The 18,764-nt window shown below is 48.8% G+C and overlaps 1 protein-coding gene across 4 annotated transcripts; it reads left to right on the forward strand.

Annotated features, from left to right (window-relative positions):
* Positions 1-9,929: 9,929 nt before the first annotated feature.
* On the forward strand, positions 9,930-18,603 carry TPM4 (tropomyosin 4). Of its 4 annotated transcripts, none has more exons than XM_050320977.1 (9): positions 9,930-10,290; positions 12,257-12,382; positions 15,289-15,422; positions 15,677-15,794; positions 16,182-16,252; positions 16,479-16,554; positions 16,837-16,899; positions 16,981-17,050; positions 18,204-18,603. In XM_050320977.1, the coding sequence occupies exons 1-9, from the start codon at positions 10,177-10,179 to the stop codon at positions 18,284-18,286; spliced, it is 855 nt and encodes a 284-aa protein (XP_050176934.1). In that variant the 5' UTR covers positions 9,930-10,176; the 3' UTR covers positions 18,287-18,603. The 4 variants fall into 4 exon arrangements, with proteins under 4 accessions (XP_050176934.1, XP_050176936.1, XP_050176937.1 ...); XM_050320979.1 differs by lacking the exon at positions 18,204-18,603 and adding an exon at positions 17,516-18,166; XM_050320980.1 differs by lacking the exons at positions 9,930-10,290; positions 12,257-12,382 and adding an exon at positions 13,097-13,273.
* The last annotated feature ends 161 nt before the right edge of the window (positions 18,604-18,764 follow it).

The following is an 18,764-nucleotide window of genomic DNA, read 5'->3' on the forward strand; positions in this document are numbered from 1 at the left end:
CTCCAGGGCCAGCCTGGCGGAGAGGAGAGGAGCATCCAGCTGGGAGGTCGGCAAGGCAGGGATGTGGCTCTGAACAGCCCGTGGTGCGTCTGCTTCGAACAACTTAAAGTGTCCTGCCAAACCTGTTCCTGCCGGTTGTTGCGCCGCATGCTTCGCATTCCAGGGAAGAGCTCACCTGGCTCCATCAGCCTGCTGGCTGGGAAACATCTCCATGAATCATTTCCACACGCCCCTCAATCCCATAATAATTACAGCGTCTTCACAAAGTGCTCTTCATTCCAATGGCTCTCAGAGGACTTTAAAGCTGGATCTCCACAGCCATTAGAAACGTGGGTGCATGTGAGAAATGAATGGCTTTAGCAACCTCGTGTCTCCTGCTCTGAAAAGCTGCCAGCTGGGGAGAAGACCTGTTGGCAAAATAGGCATTTAGGAACTTCACGGCTATTTAATGTGGCCATTTTAATGAAGCAAAGTACGCTGCATAGTGGAAAATTAGGGCCTCATTGCAGTCTACAGGTTCCTCATGAGGGGAGGTGGAGGGGCAGCTCTGATCTCTTCTCTGTGGTGACCAGTGACAGGACCTAAGGGAAAGGCTGGAGCTGTGTCAGGGAGGTTTAGGTTGGATATTAGGAAAAGGTTCTTCCCCCAGAGGGTGGTGGGCACTGCCCAGGCTCCCCAGGGCAGTGGGCACAGCCCCAAGGCTGCCAGAGCTCCAGGAGCGTTTGGACAACGCTCTGAGGGACAGGGGAGGATTGTTGGGGTGTCCTGGGCAGGGCCAGGAGTTGGACTCAGCGATCCTTGTGGGTCCCTTACAACTCAACATATTCTGTGATCCTGTGAAATTCCTGATGGAGGAGAACCAGAGCCCCCTGAAGAGATAAAGCCTGGCTGTGTGAACACCCCTCACCAGTGCAGATTTCCCCAGGAGGTCTGTACAGTCACTGTACACGAACAGCCTGGGACCCTCCAGAAGGGGTAGGACTCACTCAGTGCTCATCATACCCTCAGATAGCTGATATTGACTCACACGTGCTCCTCGTTGCTTCATCATCTTGATTTCCTCTTCCTCTCGGATCCCTGCCTAATTGCAGGGCTGATCGTATCCTGCTCGGCACGTGAGTGGGAGCAGCGTCACGGGACTCCAGGCACACCAGGAAAACTGGGAACAGAAGCCTTGGAGCACCGAGAGGAACAGGCAACACTTTGGGAAATACAAGGACACCTCCAAAAGGAAGGAAGTGATGCCAGCCACGAGAGCCGGCTGTCATTGACTGATCCTGCCAGGCACACTCTGGCAGTCACAAGATGATACTTCAGAGCAAACACCATCAAGATAAGGAAGCCTTTTTTTCTCTTTTTCTCAAAAAGATCAAGTCACCCTCTTATCTTGGAGGTAACTTCCTGCAGCCCATATTACAGGAATTAATTCCCTCATCCGTTCTTCTTAACACAGACCGGTATTTTCAGACCGAAGGGCTGCAAGACAGTTGAGTTCAGAGTCTGCTCTTGCCCAGTAGATAACAAAACAGCCTGATTTTCAGATATGGCAGAAGGCAGCTCCCATTGAGAACAAAAGAAGTGTCCGCTCTCTGATGGAGGAACGAGGTTTCCAGCCTGTCTTCATCCCACTCTTTTCCATCCCCAGCACATTATGCCTCTGCCAAGAACAGCAGCAAAATGCCTCCAGTTACCCCACGGGCAGCGGAGATTTTCTTGTGCATTTAAGAAGAACTGAAGCTTCTGCTCGCAACATTTTCTCCCCATCTTGGGTCACTCCAAAGGTATGATTGTTTTGGTGGGGTGTGGGATTGCTGGGTCCTCGCTCTGCCACTGAGTTGCTTCAAAGGCTTGAGATGAGTCAACGTCACGCCTTGGTGTTTCTGTTTGCTCACCTTGTAACACGTGGAACTCGTGTCCATTGAGGGCCTTGCAGGGAACAGGAACTGCTCTCAGCACAGTCATGGTCTGGGAGCATTTAAAAACCACCTGGATCTGCAGAGGTGTCAATAATACTCTCAGGCACATAAGTGTGACTCTTGGGGTTAGTCCTGTGCAGGGCTAAGAGTTGGAGTCGATGATCCTTGTGGGTCCCTTCCAACTCAGCATATTCTGTGATTCTGTGAATGTTGAAGGCAGGACCACATCACCCCTATTAGAGAAGGAGAAACTGAGGTGCAAAGCTTTTATAATAAAAAAAAAAAAGTAAAGGTCATCTGGTCCCATATCCAGGTACCTCAGGGAGGGGTCTCATTTTCAGAGGCTTACAGAAACTTCCAAGCCCAGGGCCTGGTGATTCCTTCTCCGTTGGGGTGACATTCACCTGGGGAGCCAAACTTCATCATCCCTGGTGTGCAGCCAGAGCCTCAGGGGTACAGCAAGGGGCTGATCCAACTCCCAGTGCCATCCAAGGGCAGACTCTCATTGATGGCAGCCAGACCTGGAAGAGGCCCCAGACACACCGAGGTCTGCTGGCTCTGGCCAAGAGGATTTGCCAGGTGAGTGCCAAGGGGAGCATAAGGCATCCTCATCTCAGCAGAGCCTGTCTGGTGTCAGAGAGTCCATCAGCTCCATCCTCCCAGCATATGTGACAGCCTGACAGCTGCCAAAAACCTCCCTCAGACACCTTTCAGACAGATCCTGGTTATTTTTAGGACAGCTCTTTCCCATCAAGGCTCAGATGAATATCATTATACGGAAAGGGGGGGATGGTGGCAGGAGGAAAACACACGGATATTATTTTTATTTCTTTGCCTGTGATGTGGCTGCAAACTTTCCTCACAAACCCCCATCTGCCCACACTGGGACTCTTCGTTTTATGAGCAGGGATGATATCCCAGCCTAGGAAAGCAGGATAAGGAGAAGCACAGCAGTGAAGTCAGCTTATGAAATATTGAAGTAGTGAAACCCTCACTGGAACACGTGAATGTCTAATGCCAGTTTCAATTAATTTTGAATTTTTCATTAAACCATTATTAAAAGCAAGAGGACAGCAGAAATAAGGGAAATTGACTTGGGCAGTATATTAAGTACCTTAGTTTTGCTGGAGGATGTTTTATCATCTGTCCAAAGCAATTATTTCACCAGCTCCTGACGGTTTGTGGGCTAAACAGAGACAGAATAAAGTTCTAGATGGTCTTTCCTCCGAGTTATTTTCATTTCTGTCACCTGGCAGCCTGTTTGGGTGGTGTCTCTGGCACATCATCTCTGGAGGAAAAGACATTGGGTCAGAATTTTGGGGATCTGTGATAATGTGTCACTCTGGCATTGTTTACAAATCAAATAAAAACTTGTTGACTTAAAGCTTTTCCCCATATTGAGGGCAAACAAAAAAACATGGAAACATTCAGAGACATTCATTAGGAAAGCCTGAAAAGCAATTTAAAACCCAGGTGGGCTGTGATGCTTTTATGGGGGGAAGAAATAAAGCAACAGCATTTATCAAATGTCTCCTGCTCTCAGAGCTTCCTTACTCCATTGACTAGAGCAAAAGAGAAACACCTGCCTAAATTGGGTGCTTTATTAAGACATCTCAAGCTGGTTGAGATGATCCTGGGCCTTAATATTTTATATGGCCAGAATAGAGATGCTTCTTTCTTAGGAAGGTGGGGGTTTGTTAGGGGGTTGACAGGGGCTGTTTTGCTGTTTGTTGTGCTCCTTTCCTTCAAGAGGCTGACAGAGGAGAAAGGGGATGTTGCTCAATAAGGAAATAAAGGTTCCTACAGGAAATAAAGGTTTCCATAAGGGTCTGAAGGTTTCTGTATCCTTTTAGAAGTCACAGGGAAGCTGAAACGTCTGTGGGAAAACTGACCCTGATTTCCCCTGGCAGAGCCTGTAAGGCTTTGAGGAACCACCTAATTCCTCAGTGCCACAGATATCTCAGGTGATGGGGCATTGATATTTATATTTCTGAAGTCCCAGAGGCCCCAACTAGAGCTGTACCACCCCGTGCCAAGATGAGTAAGGCCCTTCCTATCACTCAGTGCTTTCCTCCTCCTGAGATGTGCTTGGTTATGAAATAACTGGGCTCACTTTATATGTCAAGTTACATCTGCAGCAAAAGGAACAAAGAGCTAATAAATGATTAATAAAAGCTTTGAGGAATGAGTAATTAAATGCAACAGCTTTTTAGAGTCCAATGGATAAGCACAAAATATGTAAGCCCAAGTGATAACGCTTTCTCCTGATATAACTTATCTGCAGCACACTGCTCACATCTGCAAGAGGGCTCAGGAACACTATTAACTTCTTGTGCAGCAGGAATAAAGAGAGCCTTTCTGGCAGGGAGGAGCACTTCTCCTGGGGATTAGGACAAAATCCTCATTGTTTAGATCATCTGAAATCCAGAAAAGCTGGAAGGTGCTTGTGTTAACGTGTATGGGAGGTGTGAGTGATGAGGGAAGCTCCAATATCCCATCTTTGCCTGGCATGGGGGCAAACCTGCCCACCATCCTGCCCTGTTCTAGACCACAGTCAGGAGCTCTCCATCTGCTCCACCAGTATAAAAGATTTTTTAAAAAAGGATGGGGTTTGATTGTAGTTTAATTTTTTCTGGTACAAACGAGGATTCCTGCCACTAAAGCAGCTGAAGTCACCAAGTCAGACAGATCCTGCTGCAAATACCCAAATCAAACTCCAAAAGGCCCTACAGTTGTCCTGGCTGGCTGCCCAGCAACAATATTGCATGAGGGCTGGTGGACTGGGTTTGGCATGGGATTGAACTTCAAACAGGCTCCAGAAGTAAAAAAAAAATATGTATATTCAGTTCTGAAGGATCAAACCTGCCTGGTTTTGGAACACAAATGAACCTGGAAGTTTTCTGAGCAAAAGTTGGATGTGAGTTGGTGGCATTTTCTGGTGGAAAAGGCAACGTGAAGGGGAAAAAAAAAAAACCAGTAATGCACATGTTAAATGAACCAGTCAAGTGCAGACAATGGAAAAGCTGAAAAATGAGTATGGAGGAAAGCATTTTGTGGTGGTAGCTATTTCTCACTGCAGTTCTTTATAACCTCCCAGATGAGAGATTCATGACCCTCAGAAGGAGCCTGTATCCTCCAGGGTTTGGCCTGAGGCAGCCCATGACTCACTCATTGCCAGGGCTGGCAAGAAGCTGAGGAACAAGCAAGACAACAAAATGGTGGTGGAAACAGCAGAGCAAGAGACAAATGAATTAACTGCTGGAAGAGCGAAAAAAATAAACTTCTGTGCACCAAGGAGGGCCCAAATGGAGTGAGAGTGAATGCACAGGAGCTGCCATCCCAGGCATCCAGCTCCATTCCTTCCAGGTGAAACACATTCAGGTGCCTCGGTCTCCAAAGGTGAGGTAGAAGATTTGAGTTTCTACGAGCCATTCCAGCTGCTGCACGATTCTTTTCCAGGAAGGGAGGGGATCTGTGGATCTGCATTGCCATCTAACGGCAAGAGAGAGAGCTGAAAGCGCTCGCCGGGGCCAGCAATGGGCTGGAACAGCAAAAACCAAAGAGGGAGTGGATGATCAGCACAGATTGTCCTTTGCTCTAAAGGCAAATCCTCCCTCTGTGACTGAAGGGTCTCACCGGGGAAGGGCAGCCCAGAGAAAGGAACGGCAGCCAAAATCTTGCAGCAGATGCTGCTGATTCCTCCTCTTCTGGCGTCCTCTCCATTCTGTACTGTCCAGGAACGTTAACAGGCATTCAGGGTGGGATTTGCTTTCTTCTGCTGTACCAGATGCTGGCAGCAAGACAGGCATATCTCAGGTGCTGAGTGAATTCTGCCATCCTATTCAAAGCAGCGTCAAATTCAGCATCTCAGGTGTTCAAAGACACTGCTGGGAAATGCAGATAACCAGGATTATTTAAGAGGAGTGGTGAATTTCCCTTGGATATAGATATAGGAAAAGCACATCTACCATTTTGGTCACACCTAGTTCGGTACCTTGTGTTCATCCGTGGTGAGTAATGGATACTTCAATGAGAAAGTATGAGAGAGGGGTATTACTGATTGGTGCTGCCAGCCTGGGAGACAGCCCTGCAGGGAGAGCCCACAAAGCACAGAAATTCAGTGAGATGTGATAGTTTACAGATTTTGTCATTTAAAAGGAAAAGCCAGGAAGAGACGAGTTTGATGCTCAGTCTAGTGCCACCTTTGCTAATGATACACTGTATTATATAGTCTCTACAACAGAAACTTTACAAGACAGTGGATTGTTAGGAGCTACTTACATTAATAAAACGAAGGAATTTGGTAAAGGATTGTCAACAGCTTCTTTATTCTCCTTTTAAACGTTTCTAGCCTTGACACATGCAGCTTGGCATATGAGGAGGAGCTGGAGCTGGATCAGTGTGAAAGAGAGGAAGGAGATCTTTAAAGACCAACGTTTAGAGCAGATTGGGAGCTGCAGGACAAAGTGGGGGATGTAAAGTGCCTGGTTTTCCCAGACAGTGAAAAGGAACATGGTGTGGGTCCCAGCTAACTTCTGGGCCACAAAAAAAAAAAAAAAAAAAAAAAAAAGAGTAGGGATTGAGAGCACAGAAAATGTTGAGACCTGCCAGACTTCAGGCCACGGGTCCGACCACCCCCAGTCTGTTCAGATGCCTGCTGTGACAGGCTTCCCAGGCAGCCAGCTGCCAAAGGAATGAGCACACTCTCCAACAATCCAACTTCATTTCCTTCTGGTATCCTCTCATATTTACACACCAACCTTGCCAAGCCGTGCTCAGCCCAAACAGTCCCTCTGAAAGAAAAGGAAAAACGAAAGAACTCTTACAGACTGTACAGCACCTTCCTGCCTGCCTGAAACAAAAGAAAAATAAATTGTTTGGAGGGCTCTTCTTTCTCCTCTTTCTTGGTCGATCACTGTTTCCCAAGCTAATGAAAGCCAGAGGCTGTGGGAGTGATGGGATTATCATCACCGAGTGAATTTTTCAGGTCTTTCTCTGCGGCTCGTGAAGCAGGGAAGAGAAGAAGTACCTGGTTGAAAGGCTACACAGGGTGACATGTTCCCTGATGTTCCTTTCTAAATGTGGCTCTGAGTCACGCTGAAGAGCTGATTAGAAAAATTACCTTCCTGCAGTAGAAATAGAAAGGCAGAAGAGTCTTGTTCAGCGTTTGCTTCCCCAGCCCTGACTCCGAGCTTGCCCGAGCCTGCGGCAGGAGGGGGCTTGGTGAGCTGGCTGGAAAGCCACTTGTGCTCCTCTCAATCATAGAAATTGTGAAGAGGCTGCAAGAGCAGCCGTAGGAACAGCTCAAAATCCACACCTCAAGGTACAAGCAGCTGTAGTCCCACAGAGCAGCGTGTATGGTCTTGCATCTGCCTCCATCACACGAGTTCCTACATGTGCCGGGTCAAACGGGGCCAACGCAGTCCTTCCCCCCTCGGTTTCCTCCCCTGCTTGATGTGCCTGCAAAGCTGCACCCCAAAACCTGCTCCTCTGAAACAGAGCCACAAACAGAGCTCATCCAGCCTCGTGGCGTGCGGGACCACGGGGTGGAACAGGTCTGGAAGTAGGATGGCAGTGACGATCAAGGGAGGGAAGTGGCAGGAGCAGCGTGAGCTGGACCACCGAGAAGAGTTATTAAATTTGTATGTTATCCCGAAGAAAGCCGGTGGGGATCACCACGGCTGTGCCAAAGAGGCAGCTCAGCGCAGCGGTGGCTGACCTTAAACCCGCTCCCACGTTTAGGACCTGAGTGGTTTCACCTTCTACTGTTCAAATCGCAGAATCATTTAGGCCTCTAAAATCATCAGAATTGGAGGGGGGAAACAAAAAAAAAAGCCCCTGGAACCACGGTGTTTCATCGGTACCTTCGGGCTGGAGAAGGGGAGAGAAATGTGGTAAATTTTGAGGGGGAAAATGCAGATTTAATTACATCAGGTGTGCTGAGGGGCGGGAACACGTTAAGTGGCAAAAGCCAGCACCGGTTACTCAGCAAACGCTCGGCTTCGAACCGTTAAAAATTCCGACTGTTTTTTTATATATAGGAGGAGAAGAAGGAAAAAAAAAGACAAAACCAGAAAGACCAAACGGCTGAGCGCGGCGTTATTTAACATCTAACCGCCGTTCATGAGGCGGTGCCCGGGGCCGGGTGAGGGGCGGGCCCATCGCCCTCAGCCCGCCGGGAGCTGCAGTCCCGGCGCGCCGCCATCTTGGCGCCGCCTCAGCACAGCCCCCTGGGGGCGCCTCCGGCCGCCATCTTGGGGCGGGAGTCGAGACCCTCACCGGCAGTGCAAGGGGGAGAGGCTTGGGTTTAGTAATTTAGTTAATTTTGAATTAAAACCCAGTAAATCGTTGTCGTGGTTTAACCCCAGCCGGCAACAAAGCACCACGCAAGCCGCTCGCTTAACTCCCCCCAGCGGGGGATTAGGGAGAGAATCAGGAAGAGTAAAAGCTGGGAAACTCGTGGTTTGAGATAAAGACAGTTTGATAGGGAAAGCAAAAAATAAAAGCAAAACACAGCCCCACGCCAGCCACTGTGAGGAAGATACACTCTACTCCAAACAAACCCAGCACAATCATTCACAAAGGGCAGCCCAGTGGGTGCTGTGGGGGCTCCTTGTTGGGCTCTGGCCCTGCTCACGGGCATCGTGCTGGTGTTGGCTTTGTGTCCACTCTGCTGTCGTGTTTAGCTAAATAAAGGGCAGATTTTCCCGTAAAAGTCTCTCCTGGAGGCCTTTTGGTGCCTTGCCAGCTCACCCCAGAGGATTGGGGGAGTTCTGGGTGTTGTGCTGAGTCTCCTGGTGCCCTCATGGCTGGGGATGCTGTGAGTGCTTGTGAGGACTGAGGGGTTGTGAGGGTGTGCAGGGAATTTGGGCTGTGAGTGACCTGGGTGGTCAACAGGACCTGGATTGGGAAAAGAACTGGGGGAATGTGAAGGCTGGATATCAGGAAAAGGTTCTTCCCCACAGGGTGGTGGGCACTGAACAGGCTCCCCAAGGCAGTGGTTACGACCCCAAGGCTGACAGAGTTCAAGGATTGCTTGGACAATGCTCTGAGGGACAGGGTGGGATGGTTGGGTGTCCTCTGCAGGGCCAGGAGTTGGACTCGATGATCCCTGTGGAACCCATCTCAGGATATTCCCTGACTCCACACAGGTCCACGGGGAGCAAAGTCAGCGAGTGCTGTCAGGCTGCCCTGGAAGGTGCAGTAATTCAGCCCTGCTGCAGTCAGCACAAGGCAGGTGTTGGGTTGGGAGGCTCAGCGAGAGCATGGAAAGGGATGGAGAGGGCATGGGGTTAGGGGGATGTGTTTAACAGAGCTGCAGAAGGAAACAAGGGCTTGTCCTGGGGCTGTTGGATTCTCTACTTGGTGTCCTGATGTTCTTCCTGGAGCCTGCTCTTGCCTGACAGAGAGAAGGTGACTCCTTCAAACAGCAGAAGAAATAATTTACGGTGCTCATCAGACTGCGACTTCAGGTATTGTTCAGTTCCCCAAGTGTTTAGTGAGGGAAATTTCAAGGACAAGCACTCAAACTCAGAGAATGCATTGAGCCTGAACTTGGTATCTAAATCTGAGCTCTGTTATGTGTTATACTATCACAGATTATAGTCAGTTCCTTAACACCAGGGCTTATTTTTACAGCAAAAAAACCCTGCTGTCTCTATCCTGCATCTTTTTATAACATAAATTTGGCTACCTCTTGAGCGCAGGATTTATTTATTCATTTATTTACTTACTTATTTATTTTATGCAGGGCTTTATTTTGGAGCAATCCAAAAGGATCCTTCCCTTTCCTCCATTAGCCTCATGCCATTATTCCAGGCAGCCAGGCCATCCCCACAGATCTGCTGGGCTGGTTAATTGCTCTGCACACACCAACGGGTGCTAAGCAGCTTTCTTTCAAGCATGTGTTCATATGTCAACACTTTTGCTTCTGTCAGAAGCTTAAAAATGGAAACAGTTTTCTCTTTAAGAAAACAGGACCCAAATAAGGAGATGGTGGAGTGGTGAAGATTCCTCTAGTGAGCCTGTTCCAGCTCATTCCTTAGAAAGGCTGTGGATGGAAGATCAGAGAACAGGCCAGGAGATCTGGGATTTGTCCAGGGGTCTCTGGGTTTAAAGATCCGTACAACCACTTGAGCTCATTTTCCCTGTGACTTGCCAGGGTACAACTTCTTTCTCTGCCCAAGCTGTTAAAAATCTAAAATTTCACTCATCAGATTCTTTCAGTTGCGTGACAGATCCAACCCAGCCTTGAGCAAAAATGGAAGCTATCAAGAAAAAGATGCAGATGCTGAAGTTGGACAAGGAGAATGCCATTGACCGAGCAGAGCAGGCTGAGACGGATAAAAAGGCAGCTGAGGACAAATGCAAGCAGGTAAGTGGAAATAAAATCACTGGCTGTGTGTGTGCTGTGAAAATAAGTGTCACAAAATACTGTGCTGCAATTTTCTGATTCAGAAAGCAAAATGATTTGAAGTCAGGTTTGCTGTTAATCTTCTTTTGAAGTTTTTTCGCCTTTTTGTTACGCTTATGCAGCCAGGACTAGGCAGTAACTTCTCAGCCATCTCAGTCTTTGCAAAATTAACATCATCCCCAGATTTATTAACAGTACTTTGTCTAAGTTTGCTTAAATCTTACATAATTGCCTTAATTTTCTTGTGCTTTTGATTCCACGGAAAAGGCCTTTACATACTCAAAATCAAAGCTGAAGCCTTGACACCTGTAGGACTACTGCTAATAGAGTCAGCTGTGTCTAAACATTAATTAAGCCTCTCCTTGAAGCAAATTAATAAAGTTCACTTCAAGTCCTTGGTGCACAGAGTGCCCCTTAGAGGAGCCAACTAAGACTCAGCAGTAGATATCTTCTATCATTTTTGTCAAGAATAATCAAAAATATCTTCATTTGGATGCTCTGCTTTTAGCTGAATTTTAATGATAACATTTGCAGTTCTTTTGCTTTTCAATGTCTTCATTCTGGGTTTCTGCCTCCCATCTGAGCTTTAGGATTTTCAGAACAATCTTGAAATGTTAAGTTGACTGCACTCAAGTTTTTACAGCGCTCCTTGTAAAATTACCACCCTTCCCTTTTACATTCTCTAAATGTGGCTGCTTCTACTACGTCTTCCAGACTGCTCTAATGTGTTATTAGCATTCATTTGGCCTAATACTTCTTTTTCTTTAGAAAAATAAATCTTTGATCTTACTCCTCTTTTCTGAATTGTCTCAAAATTTTCAGCTTTTTTTTTTTTTTTTTAATGTGGGCATAGTACTCAAGTAGTGATTTTAATATTCATACACAAAGGCAGCATCACCTTCATCCTGCTGCTCACTGTCCCACTGCACCCAAGGAAGGTTTCAGTTCTCTCACACTCTCTGGTTACTCTGAGTAAAACTTCTGCAACATAACAACGTTCCAGAATAGCACGCTACCAAAAATGTCCTCATCGTTGAAACTAAAACGAAGGAAGTGCAGCAAAACACAAACTATTTTGATAGACTAAATTCCTGTGAAGGTGGAGCTGAAGAGATAAATCAGTTTCTCAGCAGTCTGAGCTGTTTTGAGTTGCAAATGAAAGGATGGAGCAGATGGGTTTGCAGGCCCACCCTTATCAGCAGCCAGCCTCTGATAACGTGAATTCTTCAGGGAGCATGAGACAGTTTGTCATTAAACAGTCTCCCAGCAGGTTATAAATAGCACCATTGTAGTGAACAATATGGATTTATATGGTATGGAGGAGTCTGAGCCTCATGGTAGGATGGAGCATATCTTGCTGGGCCACGGTTAGGGAATAATCCAGGTTGGAAGGGACCTCCCGAGGTCACCAAGTCCCTCCTACAGCAGGGCCAGCCCTGTTCCCTCCCACTTCCATTTGGGTTGAAGTGTCCTGAACCTCACACAAAGGTGTTTAGGGAACGACCACTCATTTTTTCCAGCTGTACAGGAACTGAATAGTTTCCTGACAAATCACCAAGTCTTGGAACAAACACAGGGACATAATTTAAAAACGTTTATAATTATGCTGCAAAACTGATTGTTGCAGAGCATCCAAAATAAAAATGGGGTGGAAAAGGGCTTATACCAAGTTCTGTATTAACACAGATCCCATGTGTGCAGTGGCAGAGAATGTTCTTCAAGGGCGAGATGTTTTTAGTGATCTTTCCCTGACAACTGTTACCAGTTATTCTCAAACTGTTGTCCCCAGCAAAACTTTGATCTGGTCTTTTGTGACTCTTTCTATGTTATATTGGGTTAAACTAATAGTAAAAAGAGGTTTTATCATATTAGACTGTATCTGATACTACATCAGGATGCTCATTTTGGGGGTTTTCTCTCTTGAAAGGTAGAGGATGAGCTGGTAGCTCTGCAAAAGAAGTTGAAAGGAACTGAAGATGAGCTGGACAAGTACTCGGAGGCTCTCAAAGATGCCCAGGAAAAACTGGAGCAGGCTGAGAAGAAGGCCACTGATGTATGTACCCACTCCCCTGTAACTCTGTGTATTTTGTAAGTACTACACTGCTTACAGGAACGGCTGAGAATTTCTATGCAGGACTTGGCTGAGGACAGAAAGGCAGGGTTGTGGTGCAGGGATTTCATCTCCTCTCCCCTCTGCCAGAGGGAGCCGGAGCTGTTCTGCACCGAGCCCACGGCACACGCAGCTGCCCCCGGGACCCGCTGCCGCTCGGGGCTCGATGGACACCCAGAGGAGAACCGATGGCACTGAAACAGGGGGAGGAAGGAAGTGCTGTGGGTGGGAATCCTTTAGGAAAGCTGAAATCTCCTTTCATCACGTAAACAAAATGGTGATCTCTGCGGGAAGCCGGGGCAGCAGCAGGGCTCCAGCTGTGGCGCAAAGATGCCCTTTGCCTCCATCCCCAGGGTTAAAGAGCATTCCCGGCTCCCCCGCCACACCTCGGCAAGGCCCGGCAGCGGCGTCACCAACCCCGAACCCCCCTCCCCGCATTTTTAGGACCGGGAGGTGTGGCCGGAGCGCGCGGGCTGCATCCCCCCCCCCCGTCACGGGGATGGAGACGGGCAGGGGGACGGATAGGGGCAGGGAGCGGGATGGGGACGGGGAGGGGACGGGCGGGACGGTCCCGTCCCTGCTCGGCGCGACGTCACCAGCTCTACCTCCACCTCCAGCCGCGTGACGTCAGCGGGCCATTGAAAGGCGCGGGGCCGCCACGTGCAGCACCTCCGCGCCCAGCCCGCCGTGCCCGCCGCGCCCATGGCCGCGCCGAGCTCCCTGGAGGCCGTCAAGAGGAAGATCCAGTGCCTGCAGCAACAGGCGGATGAGGCGGAGGATCGCGCCCAGGTCCTCCAGCGGGAGCTGGACCTAGAACGGGACCTGCGGGAGAAAGTGAGACCGCCCGGGGCTGCTGCCTGCTCGCCTTCTTCTCGGTCGCTCTCTTGCCGGGCTGCTCCTTCCTTCCTGTCTCTGGCTCTCTCTCGCTGGCTCTCCCCTCGCCGCGGGAGGACGGCTGGGCTGCGCCCATCCCTCGGCCGCCTCCATCCCCGGGCTGTTCCCGCTCCGCACGCTCGGCCCGCGGGAGCCACCGGCGCTGCCGCAGCGCCCGCCCCGTCCCGTCCCGTCCCGTCCCGTCCCGTCCCGGCCGCTCCCGTCGCGGGGGGAACCGGGCGCGGCCCCGGCGCCCGCTGCTTCTCGCGCTTTGGGGCCGATCCCTGCGGAACAGGGGCACCCACCGGCCCCGCGTTCGAGCTCCCGTGGGCACCGGGGAGCGCTTGCGAGTTTAGTAGGAAATGGCTGTTTAATTAGGGAAAAGCGCTGCATGACACGGAGCGGGGAGTTCCCGCCTCTCGGCGCCGCACCGCTGGCTCCGGCACAGCTGGGGAATGTCCGAACTGCTGAAAAATAACTTTCCCTCCTGGTTTTCTCACAGAGAGAAACGCGAACTCTCCACTAGCGTGCGGCTCTCCCGGGGCTGGACAGCTGGTTTCACTTAGATTTGTGTGTAATCAGCCTTCCCGGCATCTTCCTGCTATTTTATCACATGTCAGCGAGTTAGTTTTACCGTATAAGGACTGCGGGCTGCTGCTGGGAGAGGTGGAGCCAGGCTCACCCCAGCTTCCCAGTGGCCCCGGCTCCAGAGCTTTGGAATCTCGCTGAATTAAAATATGACTTAAAAGTGCCCTGTCTAGAGGAAGGAGTTGCTGCCACAGAACAGATGCCAGTTTTTGTACATGGTCGATGCCTTGTGCGCAAATCGAGAAAGTTAAACACGGCACTGGGTAAAAAACAAATGAAATGTTGGATAATTTATGACTAGAGGAATCCTGGGTCAGCTTCCATTTGGATCAGCCACTGAACGCCTTTCCAAGATGGCTCAGCTGTGAATGGAAACCACTTCCTCCAGCTTAGGAGTGGTCAGTGACCAAATTTGCAAAGCTGCAGCAAAACACTTTTTTTTTTTTTTTTTCCAAAGTGTTTTAACATAAAGCATGAAACAATCACCCTTCCAGGGTCTATAGCCCATAAAAGTGTTTTTAAAAAAAGTTTGTCTTATATATGGCAATCCTGCTCAGATTTGGGGACAATAAAGTGCACAAACCTGGCAGTTATGAAAGCAGGGCTTTATTTTCCTTCAAAAACAAGCAATTAAAGGAGCCATATCTTTAATAAACACGTATTTATGGACACCAGTTTGTCCATGTTGTCTGTATCAGGCCTTTCTCCCAGCAGTCTCTCCATTTATAAGTTAGTATATTTTTTATACATTGATAGCACTCCAGTTACTGAGCAGTTTATATACAAACAGACCTTATTAGGAAATGCTTTCTGCCTAATTCCTGAAGTAGCACAGGAAGCAAACTGAACTTATTTTAAGAACATATCTAATTTTGCCCCCAAAAACCCTGACTCTGCCATGTTGAGCCCAACTGTCAGGCCCAGCTGACCAGGAAGATTCTTCAGTGTTGGCAGGCTTGGGAGCCAGGATGGAAAAGGAACTGGCTCAGACCTCAGCAGTGGGTTGTGACTGTGGTCCAGGAGGGAACCAAGGGCAGAGAAACCAACAGTGAAGGTTTTGGAACTAAGCCATTGTGGGAACAGTTCGTTTTTGAACCGTAGATAGATTCAGCCCAGTAAAGTGATCCAAAAATACTTCGATCCTTTGGCAATCCTGTCCTTTGTTGTGTGGCAGGAATGATAAGTACCATTAAAAAAAAAAAAGAAAGGACAAGCACACACTCCATACCTTGACATTCCTGAGATGCCACAGTTTAAGCAAACAAAAAGCAGAGGCAGAAGGGCCCCTGGAGCTCCAGGGAGATGCCTTGCAGTTTTAAGGGAACTGATAAATTGGGAAGGTTTTCCAGCAGCCAGTGTGACCCGGGGTCTGGGTGGTTGTTTCACAGGCTGAAGGGGAGGTGGCAGCTCTGAACAGACGCATCCAGCTCGTGGAAGAGGAGTTGGATCGTGCCCAGGAACGACTGGCCACAGCCCTGCAGAAACTGGAGGAGGCTGAGAAAGCAGCAGATGAGAGCGAGAGGTATGTCCCTTTGGGAGTTTCTCTTGGTAAAAAATTTATTATCTATGAATAAAATATTCCTGTATAATTTAGTATCTGCAGGTCAAAGATTCAGGACTTCTTTACAAGCTTGAGCGAGTAATTCCTTTAGCCTTGAAGAACATGGATGGTCATAATGGGCCATTTCTGGGTTACAAATAACAAATTCCACTTCAGGACCTTTGGGACAGAAGTGCTGAAACGCTTCTACATTAAACACTCTTTGACTTCTGCAGGGGAATGAAGGTTATTGAGAACAGAGCAATGAAAGATGAAGAGAAAATGGAGATTCAGGAAATGCAGCTGAAGGAGGCCAAGCACATCGCCGAGGAGGCCGATCGCAAATACGAGGAGGTAAAAAGGGAGAAGGAAATGGTGAAACGTTCAGGAGAGCTCTGAGCAGCAACTTCCCTCCCAGCTTCAGTCCCTTGTCGTGCACTTGGAACATTCCCAGCAAAGAGGAGTTTTCATAGTGACTTTGCAGCATCTTGATGCTAAAAGCGCTGCAAAATCTGATCTAATTGGGGAGTCTGTTCTGTCTGGGGGGAGTGTTTTATTCTAATTTATTCTAATTCCAAAGGAAGCAGGAGTGTAGTGCTCTGAGAGAAATCTGTAAGGAAGCTGTCCCTGCCTGTGGCAAGGGGGTAGAATGAGATGATCTTTAAGGTCCTTCCCAACCCAAAGCATTTTGGGATCCTGTGAACGACAGACTGGCCTGACAGAGCTGTTGTGTCTTTACAGGTTGCCCGTAAACTGGTTATTTTGGAGGGTGAACTGGAACGAGCTGAGGAGCGTGCAGAGGTGTCTGAAGTGTGAGTAACTGCTTAGAATACACTGAAAGTCAACACTGCATTTCATTAGAAAAATCTACTCCTGGTAGGCAGGCGTGTAATCAGTACCTGTAGAATAGCTTGTTTGTGCATTATATACCCACTTTTCTCCTTTCAGACTTCATTACCTCCTTCCTTGTATGTTTTAAATTCTTTGAAACTTAAATCACACCAGTAATTCATGCTTTTATTATCCCCCCCCCCATAGTAAATGTAGTGACCTCGAAGAGGAGTTAAAGAACGTCACAAACAACCTGAAGTCTTTGGAAGCTCAATCTGAAAAGGTTGGTTCTTGCAGTAAACTGAGGGGTACAGGCAAAGCCAAAACTTGTAAATAAAATTCATAGAAATAAAGCAAAGTGAGAGGTTTTAGCTGCCTGGCTGTGGCTCCTGCTCCATCAGTTCTGCCCACACCAGCCTGAAAAGCCTGGGGAAGAAGAGAAAACCACGGAAATGGTGTTTGCAGCTGTTGTAAAAGGAAAAGTGGTTATAAATAGGTCACAGTTTCATAAACATTTATTATTGTTGCTACCACTTCCCTTAAAGAGTGTTTATTGTTTTCACAGTACTCGGAAAAAGAAGATAAATACGAAGAAGAAATCAAGATTCTCTCTGACAAGCTGAAAGAAGTGAGTTTGGCCATCCCCAACCTGTATTTTGACATCATTTCTTTTAAGAGCATCCAATGACTCTATTTCGACTTTTTTTAGGCTGAAACTCGTGCTGAATTTGCAGAGAGAACCGTTGCCAAACTGGAAAAGTCTATTGATGACCTGGAAGGTATGGAATGGCTCAAATTTCTTTAAAAGCGGTTGGTTCCAAATGAGAAAACAAATTCTAGGAGTGGGTGGTGGGTTTTATTGGCAAAGGGCAGCAGCACTCATCAGGTGTATCGGTAGATGGGTGTGATGTGTCTGCTGGGAAGTTCTGAAAGAGATCTTCCTGCAAAAAGTTGGGAACAACAACCTGCTTTGGGCCAACCCAGGGACTCAAGGGCTCAAGATCCCAACCCTGCTTAATCTGCTTACTGAAAAAATAATTGTGGGATTGCAAAAAGGAAACGTAGGTGAAGCTCCTGACCGGGCAGCTCTGTGGGTGTTTTGCTTCCCTCCTGATACTCAACCACGCCTCTGTTTTCTTCTCTTGTTTTCCTCCCCAACTGCTTTTGCTGCTGTTGCCTCCTGCCTGTCTCCTCCTCCTGTGGCCTCCTCTCTTGCCTGCATTTCTGGCCCTGCTGACCGACAGACGAGCTCTACGCTCAGAAGCTGAAGTACAAAGCCATCAGTGAGGAGCTTGACCATGCCCTCAATGACATGACCTCTTTGTGACCTGTCCCTGTGTGGGGACACGGGGGTGGGGCTCCCTCTCGCTGCGTTTCTCAAGCTTTTCTTGCCTGTCGTCCCTGTCACTCCTGTGCCACTTCCACAAGTGCCCCTTCCACCTCTGTGGGCGCTGAGCTCAATAAAACACGATACCTCTACCTGTCAGCCTTTGGGGTTTCCTTTCTTAGGACTTGCCTAAACTGCACTGGTGACACCACCAAAAACATGTTCAGCTCCTCACACAGGGAAGGGCAGGCACAGCCAGGGCAGGACCTGGCACTGGCAAACACCACCTCAGTTTTTTTAGTGTTCCCAGGACGCACAGGTGGCAGCCAAAAGCTTTGGGTGCTTTTGGTGTGTCCTTGTGCTCCATCTGCCTGGTTAAAAACCTCTCAGTGCAAGGAAAACCCAGCAGGATGTGTCCTGTACATCACTCATTGAGTCAGAACACAAATCTGGCCAAAACCCTCCCTAAATGAGAGCAATTGCCAAAAAGATGCTCCAGCTGTAGAGGAGTGTTGAACACCAAGGTAAGTCACCACAGGTTTTATTGAAGTGAAAAAGCTGTAAGATAACGTGGCTTTAATTGTGTTTTCCTTCTTTCTCACTAGAAAAACTTGCCCAAGCCAAAGAGGAGAACCTGGGCTTGCACCAGACACTGGACCAGACGCTAAACGAACTGAACTGTATATGATGAGAGCAGGGACCTGCCCGCGGCCAAGGACCCGCCCGTCCCCGCAGCGCTCCTCCCTCCTCCTCCCTCTCTGTATCCCGGGAAAGCCAATTAAGTTATGGCCAGCACAGCCACGCTGGAGGCTCCGGGTGTCACTGGGGGACCTCTCCCCGGAGACCTCCCCAGGGAGCCCGCGTGGAGCTCCCGCGTGTCCCGCCCGTGGCTGCCCCGCACGGTTCGTGACTCCTTTTGTATAACCTGGTAGAAGCTGTCCCCGGGCAGCGGCGGCCCCGCCCGGCCCTGCCCTGCCCTCCCACAATAAAACGTTTATCACAAAACCGAGGATTCCTTGTGGGGTTTTTTTTTGTGGCGCTTCTCTCCGCGTGACGTCACGCGGGGCAGTGGCGGGGGTGACGTCACCACTGCCACCACCCGCAGGAAGTGACTGGGCGCGCCCGCCGCGGGGGGGGGGGGAATGGGGGGGAGCCAATCGCAGCGC

The sequence above is a fragment of the Myiozetetes cayanensis genome, unplaced genomic scaffold (genome assembly GCF_022539395.1).
Source record: "Myiozetetes cayanensis isolate MyiCay16 unplaced genomic scaffold, myiCay2020 scf26, whole genome shotgun sequence".
Taxonomy (NCBI): domain Eukaryota; kingdom Metazoa; phylum Chordata; class Aves; order Passeriformes; family Tyrannidae; genus Myiozetetes; species Myiozetetes cayanensis.

Coding starts and splice junctions, on each gene's coding strand:
- TPM4 (XM_050320977.1), top strand. CDS start 10,177: ATGGAAGCTATCAAGAAAAAGATGCAGATGCTGAAGTTGGACAAGGAG. Junction 15,423..15,676: donor GCAGCAGATGAGAGCGAGAG/GTATGTCCCTTT, acceptor TGACTTCTGCAG/GGGAATGAAGGTTATTGAGA. Junction 16,555..16,836: donor TGGAAGCTCAATCTGAAAAG/GTTGGTTCTTGC, acceptor TTGTTTTCACAG/TACTCGGAAAAAGAAGATAA.